The sequence below is a fragment of the Cherax quadricarinatus genome, chromosome 5 (assembly GCF_038502225.1).
Source record: "Cherax quadricarinatus isolate ZL_2023a chromosome 5, ASM3850222v1, whole genome shotgun sequence".
Classification (NCBI taxonomy): Eukaryota; Metazoa; Arthropoda; class Malacostraca; order Decapoda; family Parastacidae; genus Cherax; species Cherax quadricarinatus.
Genome location: NC_091296.1, coordinates 66866542 through 66893699, shown reverse-complemented (window position 1 = coordinate 66893699; position 27158 = coordinate 66866542). Strand labels below are relative to the sequence as shown.

Sequence of the window (27158 nt, the reverse complement as noted above, 5' to 3'; positions counted from 1 at the left end):
CCTTTCTGATTTTTTTTTTCTGAATCCACTTGCTCGACTACTTATTTGTTTTAGCTGTTCTGGCCTATGTCATTCTTTTCAGAAGTTCTCAACCTGGGTTAATCATTGCACAAGCTCTTATCTTCGCCTCATTCTTCTTAATCGTATGAATTGATGCCGCATTCAGGCCATAGGCTCTTACTGTCTCCATCACACGTGCACCACTGTTAAGCTTATCTCGTATCTTAGTTTTATTCAAAATGTTAAGGATTTCGCCCTTATTTTTCTTGCAGTACCTAGATCACCCACATTTCTTTTGGTGCCATTATCACTTATCCAGATGATGATTAAGACATGTGCAGCAGTTAAGTACAGTGGTACCTGTGACCGAGCTCATAACTCGATTTGCTCATATGTCAAATAACTTTTCCTCATTGAAATTAATTGAAATGCCATTAATCTGTTCCAGCCCTCAGAAAACCACCCCAGGGGCAGGAGAAAATACTGCAGTATAATGCTAATATCACCTCTCTGGTTATTTATCTATCAGAATTGATCTAATATGACATAATAAACACCATAAGTAACATAGAAACACGATATATACTCTAGAATGAATAAAATAGGCCATAATATGGCGAGTGTCCAGGACCAGTCCGAGCATATAAAATTATTACTGCTCCTTCCTATAACGTGTTCTTTGGTCCTTGGTAAGAGAAAATGGAGTTTTGGAGAGGCAAACTGCACTAGAGTACTAGTGCAGTGACATATGAATATCTCATAAGTAAGTTATTTATTTATTTCATGAAGCCCACCATTTATTATTGAAGTAAATGCAATAATAATGAGAGGAATCATAAAAAAATTATTGTTCTACAATTGGCTTGTGGAATATTGGAAATATATGTATTCCAAACATTTTGGGATTTGTGTGGGAGTAAAGGGCAAGATATTTTGCAAATGTCAAAAACTTAGCAACTTTATTTTTTTGTAGAATATAATTATACAATTACCTCCAGTGAGAACATCACACTAGCATTGTTTTATAAGTACATACCAAGTCCCAAAACCACCTTTCGTTGTGCTATTTAGGTCGGGGTTCTTGCCAAATGTCATTTTCAGTAAGTTTTTTTTTTTTTCAGTATTTTTTTTTCGCTCGTAACTCGGATTTTGGCTTGCAACTCAAAGCAAAAAATTGACCGAGCGACGGCTCGTAACCCTGAAAACTCATAAGTTGGGGCACTTGTAAGTCAAGGTACCACTGTATTTTTAGTCTGAAACATTTCACCTACACAGTAGATGTCTTCAGTTGAATACAGAGGCAGGAGAAATGGGAGAGATGTGAAGATGAGATGGTATACTGACAAGATTAAAAGTTTATTCACTAACACTGGTCACATATGGTATTGGACGCATATGAATGAAGTACTAGGTGAGGGAGGTTGTGTATATTATTTAAGCCTTCTCCGTAAAACAATGACTCGCCCTGAGGCTCACTGTGAGTTGGGGGGGAAGACTGCAGCATGTGTTGCATTTTTTACCTATATGTACTCTACTATGTAAACTGATTTTTATGGAGTATTCACCGAAAATGTCTCAGTTTTATAGCTGCATTGAAGCAAAAACGAGTTAACAGATCATGTGTTAGATGGTTTACTGTACTTTAAAAAATCAATTTATAAAAAATTAAAAGGAAGTAGGCTAATTTAAAAAATGATTGAGCTGGTACATAATTAATGAAGACCTTCATTTTAGGATAAGCTACCTGAGAACCCTGAAAATGAGTACAACCACAACTTTCGTGGAGCTTACTGCACGTGTCAGCGACCTTACCCAGACCCTGAAGACCCCACAGATGATGAGATGATCCAGTGTTGCTTCTGTGAAGACTGGTACCATGGCAGGGTCAGTATTGTACTTGTTAACTATTTATATGAAGTATCAGAAGCAAGACAGTTGGTCAGAAATACACTTTGTTAATTTTGGTTCTCTCATTTGTCCCAGTTTCTTATTAAAATGCACCATAACCTACAAATTTTAACTCTGGCACTGTCTTGTTATTTTATCTTGCTTTCCTTGTGTTTGACTTACCATAACCTTTTGCACATGATATTTTTTCATATTTCAGGTATTCTCTTGAATGCCTTATATATGAAAAGCAAACAGATATACAGTAGGACTCCCGTATCTGTGGGGGATACGTACCAAGGACCTGCCGTGGATACTGAAACCGTGGATAGTAGCAAACCCTATATATAAGTCCTATACATACCTATTATAAAGTTTAATTGATAAGTTATGATAAAAAGTGATAGTATTATCACTTTTTCACTGACATGAAGCACTTCACAGCCTCTCTTAGGCTTTGAAGAATTGCCGGCTTTTCTACTTTTACATTTTGGGGCCATTATTATGCAAAATTAAGAGGTATTTTTTGGGCCACAGTAAACCGTGGATAACTGAAACCATGGATATGGGGGTTCTTTCTTCTTTCAACACACCGGCTGTATCCCACAGAGGCGGGGTGGCCCAAAAGGAAAAAAGAAAGTTTCTCCTTTTACATTTAGTAATATATACAGGAGAAGGGGTTACTAGCCCCTTGCTCCCGGCATTTTAGTCGCCTCTTACAACACGCATGGCTTACAGAGGAAGAATTCTGTTCCACTTCCCCATGGAGATAAGAGGAAATAAACAAGAATAAGAACTAGAAAGAAAATAGAAGAAAACCCAGAGGGGTGTGTATATAGTATATGCTTGTACATGTATGTGTAGTGTGACCTAAGTGTAAGTAGAAGTAGCAAGACGTACCTGAAATCTTGCATGTTAATGAGACGGAAAAAAGGACACCAGCAATCCTACCATCGTGTAAAACAATTACAGGCTTTCGTTTTACACTCACTTGGCAGGACGGTAGTACCTCCCTGGGTGGTTGCTGTCTACCAGTCTACTACCTAGAATGGGGGTTCTACTGTATGTAAATTACTATATATAAAGATCTTATATATTGCTGTGGATTCATTGATGCTTTGAAAGTATAGATTGAAATGGATGGCAAAACAACACATCCAAAATATAAATAGATAAAGCAGAATTGTGTCCAGTTAGCTATTTGGTACATATTTTCTTGGTTTTTTTGTTGATTTGTGATAGGATTTTATAGATTGATCCATGAATTTACTTGAAAATTCTTTGATCCATCACAGGTCCCGGTCCATGGGGAGGCAGTCAAAAAGTAACCAAATGACTGAAAAAAGAAATGCTTGATACTTGCAAATGTTATGCTATACTCTACCCTTACATTTTTCTTTAAATATTTCTTTATCAACCTAGGTAGTAGGTTGGTAGACATCAACTGCCAGGGAGGTACTACCGTCCTGCCAGGTGAGTGTAAAACAGAAACCTGTAATTGTTTTACATGATGGTAGGATTGCTGGTATCTTTTTTCTATCTCATAAACATGCAAAGTTTCAGGTATGTCTTGCTACTTCTACTTACATTTAGGTCACACTACACATACATGTTTTTTTTTTTTTTTCAACAAGTTGGCCGTCTCCCACCCCTCTGGGTTTTCTTCTATTTTCTTTCTAGTTCTTGTTCTTGTTTATTTCCTCTTATCTCCATGGGAAAGTGGAACGGAATTTTTCCTCCATAAGCCATGCGTGTTGTAAGAGGCGACTAAAATGCCGGGAGCAAGGGGCTAGTAACCCCTTCTCCTGTATAACTTACTGAATTTAAAAAGAGAAACTTTTGTTTTTCTTTTTGGGCCACCCTGCCTCGGTGGGATACAGCCGGTGCGTTGAAAGAGAGAAAGACATACATATACACGCACACACACACACACAACACCCCTCTGGGTTTTCTTCTATTTTTCTTAACAGTTCTTGTCCTTGTTTATTTCCTCTTATCACCATGGGGAAGTGGAACAGAATTCTTCCTCTGTAAACTTTGTGTGTTGTAAGAGACGACTGAAATGCTGGGAGCAAGAGGCTAGTAACCCCCTTCTCCTGTATATATTACTAAAGTTAAAAAAAAAAAACTTTCATTTTTCTTTTGGGCCACCCTGCTTCGGTGGGATACGGCCGGTTTGTCGAAAGAAGATTTCTTTATCAAAAGTCACTGTTGGCAGTTGCAATTCAGCAGTATCGTCCCCACGAGTGATTTTTTAGGGGTTACTTGTTTAAATCTACAGGAGCAGAGCTATGCTTGTGTGTCTCATCTTTGGTAATTATTTTGTATGATTTTAGAAAATTAAATTGGTTGTAGCATTTATTTCCTCCAGTTCTAATACATTCCACTGTTCTGCCATTGTTACCAACAAAATTTTTCATTTTTTTTTTTCTACTGCCAGAGGGGCCATGTTGGGAAGTCATTTCTGAAGGTGGATGTTTTTTCCTACAAATTAATCCAGCAAATTTGGGCAGTTGTGTTTCAGTGATAGATTTCTAGTTTCCTGATGCTTTTGTACCTGAAGTAATGCATTATTCATTATGGTATGCTGTCTGATTGTAAATTTGCTTATTTTGATTTATAGCATCAGGGTGGTAATGTTCCTCCTGGGGATGAATATGCAGAGATGATTTGTGGAGAATGCCTTCCCAAACACAAGTTTCTTTCTTATTACATGAGTCTTGCTGGTAAGTGCTTTTGTTTCTGTATAGTACATACAATATTGTATGCTTTTAAGACCTTGATTTATGTATTTATTTATGATTATGTATGAGTGATGGTGAAAGTGTTGAATGATAGTCTTTTCTTTCTTTTTGGGTTGCCCTGCCTCGGTGGAAAATGGCCGACGTGTTAAAAATAAAAAATGTGTAATATATACATGCAAATCAGCCATGGGGGAAAATTGAGTAACTAGCTTAAGGTACCTTTCATGTTGCACCCAGTGCTTTTTCAAGAGTTTAGTACATGTATTAGGAAATCTGAAAAGGGAGATTAACCCTGACAAGATATGTCTTAAGGAGCATGCCAGTGACTGAATGAATGATGGTGAATGTCTTTTTCTTTGTGTAACCCTGCCATAGTGGGAGATAGCTATTGAGGTAAAAAAAAAATGCATGTATACACTGTGTATGTATGGCACATTCTTTATTCATATACTACATGTATTGTGGGTAAGACACTATACAATATATGTAGTAAAAAAATTTCATAATTTCAGTTACCACGGTTAAAAGTGAAGCCAGTAAAGACCTGGTTGAGGTTGAAAAGTCTCCTAATAAAAATACCCAAGTAAGTTGCACATTTTTATTTTTGTAAGGCATGTATAGTATGAGTGATATTTTTTCCTGAAACATACAAAAAGTTCCTCATTTGTGTACAGTATTTTTGTTTTACTCCATGGAGAAGTGTAAAAAGAATCCTTCCTCTGTAAGTCTTGCATGTTGTGAGAGGCAACTAAAATGTCTGGAGCAAGGGGCTAGTACTGCTTTTCCTGTATATATTACTAAATGTAAAAGGAAGAAAAACTTGCATGGTTCATTTTTGGGTCACCTTACCTTGGTGGGAGATGGTCAGTGTGTTAAAAAAATAATGTTTATTGTCAGTTGCTGGATATTTTTGCACAGGACTGACATAGTGTTGCATGTTGTCTCTCTTCTTGATACACACACAAACTCCAGGTTGAGATAATATGCAGTCTCTGGGTTACTCTTCTTTCTCTACCCTGATGTTTGACTTTTAGTCCATGCATCATTTGTATGATTCAAAAGTGATGGGAAAGCCTTCCACCTGTATAGCTAGACTGGATGTATAGGCCTTGTTATTGGTTACATAGCTTTCATATTGGCTACATCCTTTTATGCTAACTCGGGTCTCTCAGTCTAGGTCGCTTGCAAAAAAAAATTTCTTTTCCAAGTTCCAGAGCATCACTGGACACCATTGTCAAGGGAAATGGCAGAGACTTGTCATTTTCTCTAAACTTTACAACTAAATTGAGAACCAACAATAAGATTTTTTCAAACAAATCAATATACAAGAACAAGAACTAGTAAGAAAATAAGAGGACCCTTGAATTTCATCATCCCTTTTCTGTATGTAAAACTATAGTTATTCTCTGTAAAATGTATTTTTTGTTAATATTTCCCATAAGAAATAATGTAAATCCAATTAATCCATTCCAGATACACCAGAGGGGTGTGTATATATACGCTTGTACGTGCATGCATAGTGTGACCTAAGTGTAAGTAGAAGTAGCAAGGCATACCTGAAATCTTGCATGCTTATGAGACAGAAAAAAGACACCAGCAATCCTACCATCATCTTCTTTCAACACACTGGCCGTATCCCACCGAGGCGGGGTGGCCCAAAAGGAAAAACGAAAGTTTCTCCTTTTACATTTAGTAATATATACAGGAGAAGGGGTTACTAGCCCCTTACTCCCGGCATTTTAATCGCCTCTTACAACACGCATGGCTTACGGAGGAAGAATTCTGTTCCACTTCCCCATGGAGGTAAGAGGAAATAAACAAGAACAAGAACTAGTAAGAAAATAGAAGAGGGGTGTGTATATATATATGCTTGTACATGTAAGTGTAGTGTGACCTAAGTGTAAGTAGAAGTAGCAAGACCTACCTGAAATCTTGCATGTTTATGAGATAGAAAAATGGACACCAGCAATCCTACCATGTAAAACAATTACAGGTTTACATTTCACACTCACTTGGCAGGACAATAGTACCTCCCTGGGTGGTTGATGTCTACCAGCCTAGTTTCTTTTTTTGTTCAAAATGTTCTCACTAAATTTCTTATGCTTAAATCTCTATTTTTTGGGCCTTTCAGAATCTTGTTCTGCCAGACTTGCTGGTCTTTACTTTGTTTCATGAATAAATAAGATGAGGTGTCTCAGAAACTACTACATGTACTTTGTATATATAGTACGTAGTCTAGCTTTATTCTTCTGTTTCTTAACCCTTTCAGGGTCGGTCCTGTGGATGTATGGCTTGTGAGCCACTGTTGGTTCTGTATTTTTTTTTTTTTTTTAAGGTGGAAGAAAGCTGGTAGGCCTGCATATGAAAGAATGGGTCTGCATGGTCAGTGTGTGCAGTATAAAAAAATTCCTGCAGCACAGTGCATAATGGGAAAAAAAAACTCTGACCATGTTTTTGGTTTAAAACAACGATTTTGCAGTGTATTTTCATTTGGTGTTTATGATTGTATTCTCGTTTTCTTGGTCTCATTTGATAGAATGGAAGATATATTACAGAAATAGAGATGATTGTGATTGGTTTCATGATGAAAAGTACCTTGAAATGAGCTCAGAGTAGTGGAAAAGTTTGATTTTTGCTGATGTTCAAGAGTAAACAAATCACACCACGCGTCCAATACACATCAACTGGTGAGTCTAGTGTTCTTTCACATGTGCCCTGATATTTATACAATTTTTACAATGATGCAGTAGTCTACATAACAGTAAATCTTATATTTTTTGTGAAAATAAAAATTCAAAATGAAAAGCAAGAATAATATAAGAGGGGATTAGAGACGTGACTAATGAACAGAGAAAATGTTATTTTAGTGCCAGTAATGTCTCTCTTGTTTATTCTGTACCCTATTTTGAAATTGGCATTTTTTGAAATTTGTGTGAAATTGACCAAATTGCCAATTTGACCACTTTATTGGGTAGTTGAAATTAGTAAATGGGCAGTTTCTTGTACTCAGTTGATGGAACAAATGGAATTCTAGTGAAATAGCTTAGGATTTTAGTCGACTGGAACAATGGAATTGGCTAAAAATAGGGCTCAAGGTGGGCAAAATCACCGATATCGCTATCTTTGTGAGAGCATAATTCCATAAGTTTTTAATCAAATTTCGTACCTTTTTTTTTTTTTATGTTTAAGGATTGGGGGTCTCGACCCTGAAAGGGTTAGTAAAATAGTTCTTATTCCTGTATTATTTCCTCTCCAACTCATGAAGCTTGGTCTGAAGCCATTCCAAAGGAGTAATGTTCTCCAGAACTGTTAACATCTGTTAAAAGTTCTGGAGAACATGTTAAATAATGCTAAATGTTAAATAATGCTGAATAAGTGTAGGCTGTCTTTCCATAAGTTAGGAATGATTAAGCTATGCTATGGTAATTTTAGCGAGATTTATTTAGGGTGCGAAGTTAGCTTTGGTGGAAAATTAAAAAAAAATGCCTGTGGTGGTGTTAATTTATTAAAATATTTTTACCAAAATTATTTTTTAAGGACAGTTCAGTTTGTTTGACCTCAAAAGTGCCATAAGTGATAAAAGAAGGGTGGAGTATATGGCGTGTAAAAGAGGTGAAGAAAGTGGTGAGGGACTGTAAAAGGAAAGCAAATGATAGAGAGTTAGGTACTGTCAGCAAACTTTGCTGAGAGTAAGAAAGTTTTGGAGTGAGATAAATAAGTTAAGAAACCTTAGGAAACAAATGGATTTGACAGTTAAAAACAGAATAGGGGAGTTAGTAGATGGGGAGTTGGAAGTATTGGGAGGATAGTAGGAATATTTTGAGGAACCTGTTAAATGTTGATGAAGAGAGGGAGGCAGTAATTTCATGTATTGGCCAAGGGAGTATAACATCTTTTAGGAGTGAAGAAGAGCCAGATGTGAGTATGGGGGAGGTGTGTGAGGCATTGGGCAGAATGAAAGGGGGTAAAGCAGCTGGAACTGAGGGGATCATGAAAGAAATTTTAACCCTTTAAGTGTCCAAACGTAGTTCTACATTCTTACTACAAGCATTTCAAATGTAGATTGATGGTTTATATTTCCTGCCTTCAGATTTGGCATGATAGGCCTGAGTGCCCTAGGCAGTATAGAATGGGTCTTAACCCTTTGACTGTCGCAAGCCCCTTTCTGAAACTGTCGTTTTATGTTGCAAAATTTTTGGGAAAAAAAATTATTTTTTCTTTTGAAATGATAGAGAATCTTTTCCTGGTGGTAATGACACCAAAAGTACGATATTTGGTTGAAAACTTGCGGAATTACGCTCCCGCGAAGTTAGCGGTCTCAGCAACATATACGCATCGGCGATTTTGCCGACTTCGAGCCCTGTTTTTGGCCAATTCCGTTGTTGCAGTTGACCAAACTCGTAGCTATTTCTTTAGAACTCCATTTTTTCTATCAGTTGATTACAAGAAACCACCCATTTACCGATTTGAACTACCCAATAAAGTGGTCAGAAATTGGCAATTTGGCCAATTTCCCGCAAATTAAAAAAGATGCCAATTTCAAAATAGGGTCCAGAATAAACAATGTAGACATTCTTGGCACTAAAATAACATATCTTCTGTTCATTAATCACGTCTCTAGGCCCCTCTTATATTACTATTGCTTTCTATTTTGATTTTTTATTCGTATAAAATATACAAAATTTACTGTTATGCAGACTACTGCATTATTGTAAGAATGGTATAAATAATATCAGTGAACTAGTGAAAGAATATTAGACTCAACAGTTGAAGTGTATGACGTGTGGTGTGATTTGCTTACTCCTGAACATTGGTAAAAATCGAACATTTCCGCTACTTTGAGCTCAATTTCAAGGTCATTTTCATCGTGAAACTAATGAAAATCATCTCTATTTCTGTAATATGTTTTCCATTTTATCACGAGAGACCATGAAAACGAGAGTACAACGATAAATACTGTATGAAAATACACCTCAAAGTCAGCGTTTTAATCCAAAAAAAACGGTCATTTTTTTTTTCTCTCATGCACTGCGTGCTGCAGGATTTTTTTTATGTGGTGCACACTGACCATACAGACCCATTCTCTCACATGTGGGCCTACCAGCTTTCTCCTGCTTGATTTGAAGCCGCTAGAATTTACACATATAAATACGTCCAAAACATTGGCATGTAAGACGTATATATACGACCAAAACAGTCAAAGGGTTAACTCTCCGTGTGCAGTATTAAAAAATCTGGGACCACTTAGTACATTGTGGGAGCACCAGTTCAATTGAGTGACAGCTAGAGCAAACACTCACTCACTCACACACTCAAGTCACTCTCTAAAATTATAATTATTATTTTCAGAATAAAGTACCAACTTCTCCAAAAGGAGAGAAACAAACAATTGGGAAGAGTGCTGAAGACTGTAAAACAATTACTCTCCTACAAGAAGATAAAGAAAAGACGGAAAGTAAATTTGCTGAGGAACCCACGAAAAAAAATGAAAAAGCTGAAGTTAATGGTTCTAAAGAAAACAAAATATCAAGTGAGTTATTTATTTAATAGTTTATGTATTTTCAATTTTATTTATGCCTTTAATTTTTAATTATTCTCATTAAGGGTATATTTATGGTTTGTTTCTTTGTATATATAATTCTTGAATACACTGTTGATGTATTCCCACATGAAGCTGTAAAGTGGAGCTTCATTCCAAAAGTGAAATTGGCAAGATGAATAAGGAAGTAGAGGTGTTAGAGAGGTTGAGAATGTTTTAGAAAGAGTTCGTGCAAGTGATAAAATGGAATAATGAAAATTAAGAGTTGAGGAGGAGTGTTGCATTAGAATACAAAAAGTGATCATGAATTGAATGAAACGATACCATGGCTGAAAGTTTAATAAGCAGAAGAGTTGCTTGAACTAAGACTGACATTCTGAAAGTAGGTTAGGAGAGAATGCTTGATACATTTGTTCAGTTCAAGCTTGCATGATTTATCTGTATGTACTTTGATAAGGACACAAGAGCATAAGTAGAACAGGTAAATAGATGTTGTGACTGGAAACTTAAATTTGATTGAAGTAGAAGAGGGAGTTTGAAATGGTGATGTGTATATCAAGTGGTTTGCATTAAAGCATATATGAGAGTAGCATGAAGACAATAATAATGTTAGATATATTTTGTAAATTATTATTGCATTTTAGGAGAAAATGGTTGTTGAGTATTATTTAATGAAACCCTCTGCATAGTGTCGATAACGTTCAGGGTAGAACCAGCAGTCATGTTTCAATATGGTCTGTGTGAATGCTTGAAAGGCATTGTTTTTTGTTAATTTTGTAGTTTGTGGGAAAATTGGTTAGGTGAATTTAAGAGTTAGAGGTTCATAAATAGTTTGTACACTTTGAAGAGGGGGTGATGTTGAGGTTTGTTGCTTAATCTTTAGATCACACTTTCTGTGCCAAGCTAGAAAATTCGTTGCTGAGTAAGGCCTTTGAGAAGAATAGGCCATCTGATACCATGTTTAACAAGTATGGCTTGTCAGCTTGAGGTTGACCCTTGAGAATAAACACATTACTGTATCTTTTTGCATGAGAAGTTGATGTGTAAACCACTTACTTTTTTGAGAGTAAACACGTATAATGTGTGTTAGTGTGGTAATGGAATACTTGTAAAGCTAACTCTTAACTTTGGTTATTCAACACTTGTGCATGCATATATTTAGATATTCTGATTTGCAATAATGAATTTTATTCAGTATTCATATGTATTATTCTAGGATGTAAACTGGATGTCCTAACAAAACAAGAATTACCCAGTGGTGCTGTATTTTTACCAGATCAGTGGAGAAAGCAACTCTGTACCTGTGATGTTTGCAAGGTAAATTGCAGTATTTTAGTTTTATATATTTTCCCTATAATCTTATTCTAGGTAGTAGGTTGGTGGACAGTAACTGCCCAGGGAGGTACTACTGTCCTGCCAAGTGAGTGTAAAATGGAAGCCTGTACTTGTTTTACATGATGGTAAGATTGCAGGTGTCTTTTCTCTGTCTCACAAACATGCAAGATTTCAGGTATGTCTTGCTACTTATACTTGCACTTAAGTTACACTATACATACATGTACAAGCATATATATACACACCCCTCTGGATTTCCTTCTGTTTTCTTACTGGTTCTTGTTCTTATTTATTTCCTCTTATCTCCATGGGGAAGTGGAACAGAATTCTTCCTCCGTAAACCATGCATGTTGTAAGAAGTGATTAAGATACCGGGAGCAAGGGGCTAGTAACCCCTTCTCCTGTATAAATTACTAAAATTAAAAAGAGAAACTTTCGTTTGTCTTTTTGGGCGACCCTGCCTTGGTGTGATACAGCTGGTTTGTTGAAAGAAGAATCATCATCTTATTTACAAGAGGGTTGTTACTTGTATAGTTTTGCTTACTATAACAAACACCTACAGATGAAGGCATTTGAAAGAGCACTGTCATCTTACATTAAAGGTTTGCTTAAAATTGTGAAGGTATCATACATGGAAGCTTACTCTTGGAAAGGAGTAGTGGGAAAATATTGATTTTTGTAGTAAGCGTATATGCCGACTCCAGAAATTATTACAGGTGCACATCCCTTTATCTGAAACCCTTGGGGCCTGTATTTTTTAGAATTTCAGACGTTTTCGAATTTCAAAATGATTCTCGACACCACCCCGTGTCGGCGTGACCCAGCACGGGGATGACTGACACTCCACACTCCACGAAGAAACTTTGGTTTTCAGAACTTTTCGAATTTCAGAATTTCGGAGAAAGGTATGTGGACATGTATTAAGATTTTTTTTTTTTAACACATTGGCTGTTTCCCACGTAGGCAGGGTGACCCAAAAAGAAAGAAAAAACTTTCATCATCATTCAACACTTTCACCATCACTCATACGTAATCACTGTCTTTGCAGAGGCGCTCAGATACAACAGCCTACATGTCCCTCCAAACTGTCAATATCCCAAACTCCTCCTTTAAATTGCAGGCATTGTACTTCCCATTTCCAGGACTCAAGTCCGGCTAACCTGTTTCCTGAATCCCTTCACAAAATATTACCCTGCTCACACTCCATCAGGTCCCAAAAACCATTCGTCTCCATCCACTTCTAACACACTCGTGCATGCTTGCTGGAAGTCCAAGCCCCTTGTCCACAAAACCTCCTTTACCCCTTCTCTCCAACCTATTCGTGGACGACCCTTACCCTGCCTTCCTTCCCCTACAGAATTATACACTCTCCAAGTCATTCTACTTTGTTCTGTTTTCTTAGCCCTCTGACTAATACTTTTAATAACTCCACACTATGAATTCTCTGCATAATATTTACACCACACATTGCCCTTAGATACGACTGATCCACTGCCTCCGGCTTCTTCGCTGCAGCATTTACAACCCATGCTTCACACCCATTTAAGAGTATTGGTACCATTATACTCTCGTACATTTCCTTCTTTGCCTCCATGAATAACATTTTTTGTCTCCACAGATACCTCAACACATCACTCACCTTTCTTTCCTTCATCAATTCTATGGTTAACCTCATCCTTCATAAACCCATCTGCTTACATGTCAACTCCCAAATATCTGAAAACATTCACTTCTTCCATACTCCCTCCCTCCAATGTGATATCCAATTTTTCTTTATCTAAATTGTTTGATACCCTCATCACCTTACTCTTATCGATGTTCACTTTCAACTTTCTACCTTTACACACCCTTATTAAGAATACTGCTTAAAATTTTTTGCTAAATATTTGTTGATAATTATTACAGCATAGATTCTACTTATTACATTAGTTTTTTCAGGGTTTCATATTCAAATAATTTTTTTAATGACTGGCATAATTGTTTTTTTTTTTTTTAATTCAACTTTTGATACTGCTGTTTTATTCTTCTGGTGTCACAGGTTCAATATTTTTTCTCATATTTTATTCAAAACTGCTTCCACTGAAGTTTCAAAATTGGTCAAGCTATAAAAGAAATTCTTCACAGTTACCAGTAGGATAATAGTGATGCCCGTTTTCCGTTTTGCAGGAGTTTATATTTTAACTTGAAATGAAAAAGTTTGAGCACTTTTGCTCTAGCTAGTGCCAGCTAAGTGAGGCAGTGTTACCAACAGTGAAAACTTTGCTGTACTCAACTAGCTGTACTTGCCTAGTTGTGGTTGCAGGGATCGAGTCACAGCTCCTGGCCCCGCCTCTTCACAGGTCGCTACTAGGTCACTCTTACTGCTTCATAAGCTTTATCACACCTCTTCTTAAAGATATGTATGAATCCTGCCTCCACTACATCACTTCCCAGACTATTCCACTTCCCGACAACTCTGTGACTGAAAAAATACTCCTAGCATCCCTGTGATTCATCCGAGTCTTCAACCTCTAACTGTGACCCCTTGTTCCTGTGTCCCATCTCTGGAATATTCTGCCTCTGTCCACCTTGTCGATTCCTTTTGGTATTTTATATGTAGTTATATTCCTCCATCTCTCTTGTCCTCCAGTGTCATCAGGTCGATTCCCCTTAACCTCTCCTTGTAGGACATGCCCCTTAGCTCTGGGACTAGTCTTGTTGCAACCCTTTTCTCTTTCTCTAATTTCCTTACGTGCTTGGCTAGGTGTGGGTTCCAAACTCGTGGTGCAAACTCCAATATAGGCCTAACGTACACAGTGTACAGGGTCCTGAATGATTCCTTATTGAGATGTCAGAATGCATGATACCATACATTGCTTTGTGAACAATATTGAAAACAATTACACTAATTTACTTAAACTGGCCTCTTCAAGGGGGGGATTCCGTGATATGGTGAAGAGGCTCTTGTTCTAAGGAGCTGGACCTTTAGTCTTCTTCCTTGGACCAATTGAAACTAAAGCTTCCCCCTCCCCACTCTGCCCTTCTCCACTCCATCTCTCACATTCCACCTTTTTCTGGCTCTCCCTTTCCTATGTTCAGCCTTTTTGGATATACCCTTGGAAATTATAGCTCCTGGGCCGAGGAAAGAGAATCTTTATTCATTTCATTAAGGTCCTTGGTGGTGGTGATTGTGTTTGCTGTGGAATCTGGATCATCTAGGGATGTACTGATTAGCCCTACAGGGTTCCAGAGGGCAGCTTTGGGTGTCCTCACAGTGATGGGTTTATCTCTGGAGGCTTCCTGTAAGTTTCAGGGAGTGCCTTGCAGCAGGTTTTCAGGCACCCTCTCATGTGTCTACCAAGGTGGCTCAGCGGATGTAGGGTTGCTATTGCAGGTTGCCAGTTTACTGGCATGAAGGGTAGGGGTAGGGTAGGGTATGGGTTCCATACACAGCATCAACATCACACAACCCCAGCACATCAACAGACCTGTCTTCAGACCTTTCCAAGAACCCAGTACCACCTTCGTGTAGCACCTCGTTGCCCAACTCTTGTACCAAGGTTCTGATTGACCCTTTCAATATGTGATCTTCACATACCCTTCACCATGATTCTGACCTTCCCTGTCCTTTTTACAGTGCATAGTTTTTCAGATCGCTCATGCATCAAAGGATGGACCAATTCTGGTCCCTTGTCCAAGCGACTTCAACCTCTAATAGATGAAACTAGCTCTGTTACTTCTACCTCTTGCTCGTATTCTCAGAAACAAGCTGCTCCAGTCTCTTCTTTTACAATCTGTGTTTCATATTCTTAGCTATTTTGCTAATATTCCTTCCATTTTATTGATTGAGCACAAGAAACCAACCATTCAGCTATTAGAACTATGAGGTGCACAGAAGTTGGTAATTTGGCCAATTTTATACACAAAAAAATACCAATTTAAAAATAGTCCAAAATAAACAATGTAAACATTCCATGCTACTAGCATGTCTTCCATTATATAAAATGATACCAAGGAACAGCCAATAAAGCCATAAAAACCTTAGAAAACACTTCAAATTTGCTATTTTATACCAAACTCAATTTTGATTTTCCCATTATGCACTGCATGGAGCAGAATTTTTTTTTACTGTGCATATTCTCAGCACAGACCCATTCTCTCATATGTACTGAGTAAGATAGCTCATTATGTAGAACTATGTGAGGGACCCTGGCCTCAATGATGTATTTCTACATGGCAGTCACTGAAAGGGTTAAGAATGCCAAGTTCTCATTGGAAACAATTATTATTTGCTTTACCTTGTATAATAGCATTTTTAAAGTATTTAATTTTTGCAATGCACAAGTTGATGCTGGCTCAGCCTTTGTAACATCCGAATAATTAACATTGCACTGTATGTCCAGTTGAAATGGCTTAGATTACAGGTCTTGTATATTTCTTAATTTTTTTTTTTTTTTTATTATTATCACACCGGCCGATTCCCACCAAGGCAGGGTGGCCCGAAAAAGAAAAACTTTCACCATCATTCACTCCATCACTGTCTTGCCAGAAGGGTGCTTTACACTACAGTTTTTAAACTGCAGCATTAACACCCCTCCTTCAGAGCGCAGGCACTGCACTTCCCATCTCCAGGACTCAAGTCCGGCCTGCCGGTTTCCCTGAACCCCTTCATAAATGTTACTTTGCTCACAGCACGTCAAGTGTTAAAAACCATTTGTCCGCATTCACTTCTATCAAACACGCTCACGCATGCCTGCTGGAAGTCCAAGCCCCTCGCACACAAAACCTCCTTTACCCCCTCTCTCCAACCTTTCCTAGGCCGACCCCTACCCCGCCTTCCTTCCACTACAGACTGATACACTCTTGAAGTCATTCTGTTTCGCTCCATTCTCTCTACATGTCCGAACCACCTCAACAACCCTTCCTCAGCCCTCTGGACAACAGTTTTGGTAATCCCGCACCTCCTCCTAACTTCCAAACTACGAATTCTCTGCATTATAATCACACCACACATTGCCCTCAGACATGACATCTCCACTGCCTCCAGCCTTCTCCTCGCTGCAACATTCATCACCCATGCTTCATACCCATATAAGAGCGTTGGTAAAACTATACTCTCATACATTCCCCTCTTTGCCTCCAAGGACAAAGTTCTTTGTCTCCACAGACTCCTAAGTGCACCACTCACTCTTTTCTCCTCATCAATTCTATGATTCACCTCATCTTTCATAGACCTATCCGCTGACACGTCCACTCCCAAATATCTGAATACATTCACCTCCTCCATACTCTCTCCCTCCAATCTGATATTCAATCTTTCATCACCTAATCTTTTTGTTATCCTCATAACCTTACTCTTTCCTGTATTCACCTTTAATTTTCTTCTTTTGCACACCCTACCAAATTCATCAACCAATCTCTGCAACTTCTCTTCAGAATCTCCCAAGAGCACAGTGTCATCAGCAAAGAGCAGCTGTGACAACTCCCACTTTGAGTGTGATTCTTTATCTTTTAACTCCACGCCTCTTGCCAAGACCCTCGCATTTACTTCTCTTACAACCCCATCTATAAATATATTAAACAACCACGGTGACATCACACATCCTTGTCTAAGGCCTACTTTTACTGGGAAATAATTTCCCTCTTTCCTACATACTCTAACTTGAGCCTCACTATCCTCGTAAAAACTCTTCACTGCTTTCAGTAACCTACCTCCTACACCATACACTTGCAACATCTGCCACATTGCCCCCCTATCCACCCTGTCATATGCCTTTTCCAAATCCATAAATGCCACAAAGACCTCTTTAGCCTTATCTAAATACTGTTCACTTATATGTTTCACTGTAAACACCTGGTCCACACACCCCCTACCTTTCCTAAAGCCTCCTTGTTCATCTGCTATCCTATTCTCTGTCTTACTCTTAATTCTTTCAATAATAACTCTACCATACACTTTACCAGGTATACTCAGCAGACTTATCCCCCTATAATTTTTGCACTCTCTTTTATCCCCTTTGCCTTTATACAAAGGAACTATGCATGCTCTCTGCCAATCCCTAGGTACCTTACCCTCTTCCATACATTTATTAAATAATTGCACCAACCACTCCAAAACTATATCCCCACCTGCTTTTAACATTTCTATCTTTATCCCATCAATCCCGGCTGCCTTTCCCCCTTTCATTTTACCTACTGCCTCATGAACTTCCCCCACACTCACAACTGGCTCTTCCTCACTCCTACAAGATGTTATTCCTCCTTGTCCTATACACGAAATCACTGCTTCCCTATCTTCATCAACATTTAACAATTCCTCAAAATATTCCCTCCATCTTCCCAATACCTCTAACTCTCCATTTAATAACTCTCCTCTCCTATTTTTAACTGACAAATCCCTTTGTTCTCTAGGCTTTCTTAACTTGTTAATCTCACTCCAAAACTTTTTCTTATTTTCAACAAAATTTGTTGATAACATCTCACCCACTCTCTCATTTGCTCTCTTTTTACATTGCTTCACCACTCTCTTAACCTCTCTCTTTTTCTCCATATACTCTTCCCTCCTTGCATCACTTCTACTTTGTAAAAACTTCTCATATGCTAACTTTTTCTCCCTTACTACTCCAACCTTTACTTTAATCCACATAATTCTTGAATTTACACATTCATATTCTCTTTTCTCCTTCCATAACTGATCATTCAACATTACTGCTACCCCTTCCTTTGCTCTAACTCTCTCAGATACTCCAGATTTAATCCCATTTATTTCCCCCCACTGAAACTCTCCTACCCCCTTCAGCTTTGTTTCGCTTAGGGCCAGGACATCCAACTTCTTTTCATTCATAACATTTCATTCTTAATTTAGAGTATTAATTTCTTTTCAGGCCAAGTACAGTGATGAAGGTGTTCTCTTCCTGCTTGATGATGAGGACACTGTAGCATTTTATGAGGAGAGTGGCAAGTCTTGTAATCAGAATTACAGTGCTCCAGTGCAGAGAGAACTGGAAGCTCTATCCTCTCTAGACCGTGTTACTCGCACAGAGATGGTTCATGGTAAGAATGTGTGAATAAATCATTTGTTAAGAACTCGGCAGAAGGTGCTTTTTTGAGATTGCTGATTGAGCGATATGAAGTGCCATATTGAGGCAAAGTATAAGAAATTGATGCCTATTGATAAGCACTTTATGTGGTTACAGAGTACAACACACTGAGTTTGTCACTACGAGAGTACCTTCGCAAGTTTGCAGAGAACAAGAAAGTAGTGCGTGATCAAGATATTCATGAATTCTTCTCTCAGTTAGAAGCTAACAAGAAGCAACGTCCAGGCTCAAGTATCCAGCTATTTTGCAAGTGAAATGCTGTGCACAAGGCACCTTTGTTGTAGTGGATTTCAGAACAGTTGTAGTTTCTCCATTAGTTTTGAAATAGTTGCATTTCAGTATTTTCATTTAGTTTCAGAGGTTTAAGGACAGTTTAATGGGTAAGCTGCACTATTAAAGGTTGCTCGAATATGGATAATTTTTATGTCGATTGATTTTAACTTTTTCTTTACAATACAAAGCCAGGAGAAATTATTGTATGGTTAAGAGTACATTGTACATTTAGGAAAATAAGTATGTAAAGCTCATCAATATAATTAATTATTGTTTCACTGGATTAGATAAGTATTTAATAATTCTTGGTTTACTGCAAGAGTAAGCTACAAACAGCATAAGAATTTAAAAAAATAAAACAGCTGTACAAATTGCTTTTGATAATTACATTTTTAATAAAAATTTAATTGAAAATTGACTTGCAAGTAATGTTTGTACGAGTCTTTTTAACCATTTTCACGACCCGTTGTAATCCAACCAAATAATTTAATGCTATAGCATTTTATTTCATAGGAAATCATTTACTTGGTGAGATAATGTATTCCAGTGTGGCTTATACAGGATGAATGTATTCATATTGACAATTTTTTGTACTGTGGATACTTGGAGGAGTGTTATGAAGGCAGGTTAACCCTGTTTAAAATTTACTTTAGGTGTTCAAATGGGATCATGAAAGGAGGGAACTCTCAGAATATAGGTAAAGTTACCATTTTCTCACTGACAAATGGTGCAGTGTGTATTTAAATACTATATATTTTTTGTTTATTAACTATTTTTTTACTATGATTTCCTTCATGTTAAATGGGACTTAGCATAAACAATCAAGTATTTATTTCTGAATATATAATTTACACGAAAGTTTGATTATCTAAGATAATTGATTGCAGAGAGATTTCTGAAAATCTGCCTTTCACATAGTACATGTATTGAAACTTGAATATTAACCTTATGCACATAAAATGTGTTCATATGATTGAGTTAGTGTATGTTTAATATGTATGTGAAGTTTCACGTGTACAACAGAAGTATGTACCGTAAGTATTTTCTTTGATATCCACACACACTTTAATTACTCTGTTGTCTTTGATAATCAAGACTAGACTGTTCTATTTTTATTGTCTCCATGATGTGTAACTTCGTGCAACTCCTCAGTACATCATAGGATCTTCATCTCACTTGGAGTAAATAACAAACGAGTACATTTTGCATGCTTATTATATGCCAAAAATAAGGCTTAAATTGAATTATTATTGTTATTGAAATCATTATAGAACTCTCAATAAAGAATTAATAAAATTTAATTAATTAAATTTGTTTAGTTTTTACAAATATTTTTTTTTAATTTTCATGCCCAGTTTTGTTCTGGTGAATATTGAGAACAAGTAGCCCAGCTAGGTGAAATGTCTTGTGTTTACACATTTCTCCTTTTTGTTCTTTTAATCATTACATAGTAATTCAGTCAGCTGACCATTTGTCACCTGCTGTTTCTCATTGAGTAGTATTTTAAAACTAGCTTAATCTTTTTAAAATAGATTTTCAGCAAGTACAAAGTTCACTGGCTTTCAGAAAGCTGTCAGTGATACTGTTCAACTGGGATATTTTAAGTAGTGCATACTGCTGTGGTAAGGATCACATTAGTATATTGTACAATTTCATGAAAACAGAGTTTAAAAGTTTGTAAAATATAAACAGAGACAATACATAGCTTTAGTTTTATTAATTTCCTATGACATTTCCAATATTGCTCTAATTTTAGATGACATTGATTCTGATGTTGTATGTCCCTTAAGCTCCTCCTGTCTCTCCTGGTTCTTGTAAGAGTCATTTAACTTAAGTTCAATAGTTTCCACATCCCTGGTCAGCGCCTCCTTTCGTGTATCAGATATTCTAGCACTCCTGAGGAGCTCAGTGACTCTTCGTCGTCTTCTGTAGAGGGAGCGTCTTTCTCCAGTTTACTCCTGCTCTTCTTCTTTCTTAGGGGAATATGCCTAGTACATGTTTCAGCTGCCAGGAAGTTGATCCTTTCAAGGCACTGGTTTGGATCCATGTCATTTAAGATATCTTCCCAACATGTTTCATTTAGGACATGGTTTACCTGGTCCCAGTTGATGTTCTTGTTGAAGTTGTATTTTGTGAAGACACCTTCACAGGTACATGCATTCTGCTGATCAGGACCCCTATGCATGTACGTCTGGACTTCGATTAGGTTGTGATTGGAATTAGTTGTTTTTGATATTCTTATGTCTCTTGTCAGGTCCTCATTATTTGTGAAGATAAGGTCAAGTGTGTTTTCTAGTCTTGTTGGCTCCACTATCTGCTGGCTCAAGGTGTGTTTTTTGCAGAGACTTAGTAGCTCGTGTGTGTGACCTTTCATCTGTGCTACCTCCAGGGATTGTTTCAGCTATAACATTATTTGCTACATTCTTCCATTTTGTATGCCTTAGGTTGAAATCACCAAGCAGTAAGATGTTTGGGGATGGAGCTGGAAGGTTTTCCAGACAGTAACCAATTTTCAGTAGCTGTTCCTTGAACTGTTGAGGTTGCATCTGGTGGCTTATATACAACCACAATGACTAGGTTTTGGTTCTCGATCTTTATTGATAGAACTTCAACTACCTCGTTTGTGGTGTTTAGCAACTCTGTGCAGACGAGGGACTCTTTGACATACAGGCCAACCCCCCCTTGTTGCCTGTTCTTTCTGTCGCATCTTAAAAGGTTGTAACCACTTATCCATATTTCACTGTCAAAGTGATCTTTTGTGTGAGTCTCTGTGAAGGCTGCAAACATTACATTAGACTCCTCTAGAAGTCCACTGATAAATGGTATTTTGTTGTTGGTGGATGGCTTAAGGCCCTGTATATTAACAAATATGAATGAGGTTGTATTCTGTATTTGTTGGGGGGATTTTGTTATTGGCATCAGTAGTTGTAGTTCTGGAGGGCCATGGGTGGCCACTGGCTGCACCTCCAGTCCAACAAGGCTCCAAGGTGGTGGACTATTTTTGTTATTTCCTTCCATTTTTTTCCGTTTCCTGCCACTAAAAAATCACCTGGAGTTGGGTTGTCGTAGCTACTATTGTTTGTCTTGTGGGGTCTGTGCCTCCTGGTCCCTTTTAGATGGTATGCAGGGCAGTTGTTGTAACACTGCTTCTGGAGGACCGAGGAGTGACACATTTTTGGGTGAAAGAAAGTACAGGAAGAAGAACGACACACTCCTTTAGACAGGAGGTCGCTACATTTTTTGGGATGCTCAAAGTTGCATGTCCCATTTTTTTCCTGATATTCCATGCTTACAGATGCCCCAAGCATAATATTTGCACAAATTCACCTTTGGATGAGAATTGTTGGGAGGTGTGTTGTCAATTTCTGCAGGTTCTGGGACTGCACTATAATCCTCAGTATCCAAGCCAGGGCCACCCCGTCCTGGATTCCATCTACTTTCCTCAGTAGAGGAAGAAGTAGGAGACTCCTCTCCTACATCTGTACTGTAGGCCACGGTCTTGTGCAGTGATGGTTGTATATTTACGGTTTTAGTGGAGGTTGTGGTAGGGTCCCTAGTAGAGTCGGGGCTGGGACTGAGTCAGCACTGGGGCTGGGGGCTGAGCCTGGGCCAGAACCAGCACTGTGGGTATTAGTGCTATGACTGGGGGATGGGTCTGGTTTAGCACTATGTGGGTGACTAGATAGTTTCGAGTCATCTGTTGTGGTATGGGCATTCTGCATTTTTTGATACACTATCTCTTGTTCCCATGTTTTATATATTTTTGGTAGACTATCCAAGAGGTCATCTTTGTTTTCTTGATTATTTTTATCATTTATTACTCTCCTTAGTACATTTCTGATACCTGCCCAAAGTTCTACATCTTTATTGCACAACCAAAGCACCTTGCTAGTTCGAGGTCATTTTTTGAGGCTGTATTTAGTCTAGTACAAGAGATATGGTGTTTGGAAAAGCATAGGTTGCATGTGATTCTGGATTTCCTTCCAAGGATTTTTTTACATGTCCCACAGATATGCTGTGCTGACATCCTGTCTGTATCCTACTACAGGGGGGGAACCACCCCTACTGGTTGGGGTACAAAGTGGTGGGGGAGAGGTGAGGGGAGGCAGTGGAGATGTCCTGTCTAAGGGCAATGTGTGGTGTAAATATTATGCAGAAAATTCAGAGTGTGGAAATTAGGAGAAGGTGTGGAGTTAATAAAAGTATTAGTCAGAGGGCTGAAGAGGGTTTGTTGAGGTGGTTTGGTCATTTAGAGAGAATGGATCAAAGTAGAATGACATGGAGAGCGTATAAATCTGTAGGGGAAGGAAGGCGGGGTAGGGGTCGTCCTCGAAAAGGTTGGAGGGAGGGGGTAAAGGAGGTGCTGTGGGCGAGGGGTTTGGACTTTCACCAAGCGTGCGCGAGCGTGTTAGATATGAGTGAATGGAGACAAATGGCATTTGGGACCTGACGAGCTGTTGGAGTGTGAGCAGGGTAATATTTAGTGAAGGGATCCAGGGAAACCGGTTATTTTATATAACCGGACTTGAGTCCTGGAAATGGGAAGTACAATGCCTGAACTCTTAAGGAGGGGTTTGGGATATTGACAGTTTGGAGGGATATACATGTATTGTGTATTTTTATATGTATATACTTCTAAACTGTTGTATTCTGAGCACCTCTGCAAAAACAGTGATTATGTGTGTGAGTAAGATGAAAGTGTTAAATGATGATGAAAATATTTTCTTTTTGGGGATTTTCTTTCTTTAGGGTCACCCTGCCTCGGTGGGAGACGGCCAACTTGTTGAAAAAAAAAATTATTACAGTATACTAAAGTAGAAGCACTAAACTGATAGGGACAGGTCAGTCTTAAAACTTCTTAATTCAACTCAGCAGTGCTGTATGGCCCTTGTGGGTTTAGTGCCTAGTTTTAATTATAATCAATTGATTGGTCTATTATCTTTCTGTCCCATCAAGGGAAGTGCTGTGATATCAATACAGAACTCTTGATTCAAATACTGGAATTATCCTCCCCTTCCTGTGATTGAACCTAATTTCCTTCCTCAGGTACTTTATGACCCCTATGGGTTTAGCACCCCATCTAATTAAAATATATATAAAGGTTTAACATCACTTAGGTGGAATTGTTTTGTGCAAATTCACTTATGTGGTGACCCCATTTCTACCAGAAATTAGCTTCAGTAATTAAAATTCACTTATGCCATGGGAGAGGGTGGCTGGCATGCACACTTCATTGTGAAGGGGGCCATCTATGTGATATATCTTTGAATATCACAAAACTAGTTATGTTGACATAAAGAATTTAAAGAAAGTAGACTTGGGTGTGGTAAATCCTGTGAGCCTTATCTAAACAAAAGCCTATGTTTTTTTTCAGTTTGTCTTTTGCCAAAAGGTATTGGAAATTCAGCCAAACAAAAATTGGTTGCTCTGACACTCAGGACTAGGGGTCAAGGGAGAGAGATAAGATTAATAAAGAGACACGTACTATAATTGTAGGTTCATAATACATGCATTTCAGTCCAGACAGGATAGGCTGGCTGGTTGAATTTTGAATTTAATTAATTTTTTTTTTTGGTATAAGGCCATTGGGTACCTAACTGCTATGCTTGATATTTTTTTTTTTTTTGTAAAAAATAAGTAAATGAAAAATTCTTTCCCCAGTTGTATATATTATTAGGACTATGAATTTTGGACTTTTTTTTTCCAAATTTTCACCAAATTTGTTTTGTTATGATGTGTGGTAGGCTCATATATTTTTTGGAAAACTAATAAAAAAAGGTGGAATTAGTTTTATGCAAATTTTCTCTCGAGGGAAGTGTCTTGATGCAGGTGAGGAGCTCTTGATAAAAAGAACTGAACTTTTCCTTCCTTTCCTTGGAATGAACCTGAATGCCTCCCATCCCCATGTGCTATATAAACCCTACAGGTTTAGCATTCCACCCGATTAAAACAATTTATGCTAATTCACTTTGTGAGTCATGGACCAGAAATGCATGTCACATGAAGCAAGTGTGACTTCTGTCATTGGTTTTAATGTTTTATGTAAATGTAATTTTAATAATTTTTAGAGCCAAGCCTTTAATTCATATGACTGCTATAAGGCCCTCTTAAAGTTCCTTACAAGTGTATTCCTCTGAGAGTAGATATGAGTGTTTTAAGGTTTTCTTCTGAATTTAATAATTATCTGAGCAGGTTCATTTTCACAATGGATAGATTATAACCTTTGTTGTGCCTTGGGCCACACTGGTGGTGAATTCTCAATCCATGGTGGTTCTATCATCCATACAGTTCACCGCATACCTTGAAATGTAAGTAATTTTTAAAGGGCTGGACCGGTAAGCCAGCGGAAGGCCTTGGTCAGATGATCAAAAGCTCCAACGGCGGGCCATCTGACTAAGACCCACGTCAGGAAGCACTTGTCCTGCTTCCTGACAAACCTTACCTTTGGAATGTAATAATACTTCAGTATGGGTTAACCTGTATAGGGTATAATAATAACACACGTAATATTAATAATAATCATCCATGATGGCCGAAGAAACTACCCCAAGTTTTGGCATACATTTGCTCTGGGGTTGGCGTAGAGCTTTTGATTGCAGGAATTGAGAGTTACTATAGTCTTCCTACAGTGCTTATTTTCATTGGTTTGGACCGTAACCCTGGAGCTGTAGCCCGTCACTAGACAATACTCCTTTGGTAAATGGACATAGGTAGAAACAGGGGTTTTTTGTTTCCTTCGCTGGATCAATCACTTTGATCAACAATCTCTACATCATCTGGTGGTAGTGATACCTCCCAGAGATACTGGGAAGCCATCCAGAGCCAGTTGGTATTATGAGTCTGTTGCTCCTGCATGATAGTATGATGACAGGTGGTATTATGAGTCTGTTGCTCCTGCATGATAGTATGATGACAGGTGGTATCATGAGTCTGTTGCTCCTGCATGATAGTATGATGACAGGTGGTATCATGAGTCTGTTGCTCCTGCATGATAGTATGATGACAGGTGGTATTATGAGTCTGTTGCTCCTGCATGATAGTATGATGACAGGTGGTATTACGAGTCTGTTGCTCCTGCATGATAGTATGATGACAGGTGGTATCATGAGTCTGTTGCTCCTGCATGATAGTATGATGACAGGTGGTATCATGAGTCTGTTGCTCCTGCATGTTAGTATGATGACAGGCGGTATCATGAGTCTGTTGCTCCTGCATGTTAGTATGATGACAGGTGGTATTATGAGTCTGTTGCTCCTGCATGATAGTATGATGACAGGTGGTATCATGAGTCTGTTGCTCCTGCATGATAGTATGATGACAGGTGGTATCATGAGTCTTGCTCCTGCATGATAGTATGATGACAGGTGGTATCATGAGTCTGTTGCTCCTGCATGATAGTATGATGACAGGTGGTATCATGAGTCTGTTGCTCCTGCATGATAGTATGATGACAGGTGGTATCATGAGTCTGTTGCTCCTGCATGATAATATGATGACAGGTGGTATCATGAGTCTGTTGGTCCTGCATGACAGTATGATGATAGGTGGTATCATGAGTCTGTTGCTCCTGCATGATAGTATGATGACAGGTGGTATGAGTCTGTTGCTCCTGCATGATAGTATGATGACAGGTGGTATCATGAGTCTGTTGCTCCTGCATGATAATATGATGACAGGTGGTATCATGAGTCTGTTGCTCCTGCATGATAGTATGATGACAGGTGGTATCATGAGTCTGTTGCTCCTGCATGATAGTATGATGACAGGTGGTATCATGAGTCTGTTGCTCCTGCATGATAGTATGATGGCAGGTGGACTGACTAGTCTCACTCTACCTCTGTCTTAAAGTCAATGAAGTTCAGTTGAAGTTCTTCTCGTATTATTATTCACAAACTGCTAACTGACATTTCAAGATTGTAATATACTCTCTTTCTATCATACATATGAAGACTAAGCATCTTCCATTCCCCCAGGCACTGTGCCCCCATGGGTTTAGCTATTTTCCCCTATAAATGTAATTATTCGTGCCTTTGATCTAAGAAATTGGAGCTGTGCTCATCCTTGCAGAGATGCTTCCTGTTCCTTCAATTGAATCTCTCCTATGAAGATAGGTTGAATGCTCTACATTTTCACTCTGGAGAATATAAAGTTAGAAGGGTCCTAGGATTGAAGTTTATAAAAATCCCAGTGGAAATAAAACAGTTTGAATAGAATGAGATAGAATATAGATGTATCTATAATCCTGCCAGGGATGTTAGAAAATACTTTTTTAGCCTTAAAGTGCTCAGGAAGCCACGATTT

General features: G+C 38.2%; 1 protein-coding gene across 1 annotated transcript in view; it reads left to right on the top strand.

The window, feature by feature from the left end:
* Window positions 1-20561, top strand: part of LOC128685001 (putative E3 ubiquitin-protein ligase UBR7) — a 39102-nt gene extending 18541 nt beyond the window's left edge. The window contains exons 4-10 of the mRNA XM_053771436.2: window positions 1735-1884; window positions 4511-4613; window positions 5144-5214; window positions 9981-10161; window positions 11387-11487; window positions 18369-18537; window positions 18681-20561. Of these exons, the coding sequence (XP_053627411.1) occupies window positions 1735-1884; window positions 4511-4613; window positions 5144-5214; window positions 9981-10161; window positions 11387-11487; window positions 18369-18537; window positions 18681-18838 (933 nt within the window). The 3' untranslated portion in view covers window positions 18839-20561. The remainder of the gene's footprint in view (window positions 1-1734; window positions 1885-4510; window positions 4614-5143; window positions 5215-9980; window positions 10162-11386; window positions 11488-18368; window positions 18538-18680) is intronic.
* Window positions 20562-27158: the final 6597 nt, after the last annotated feature.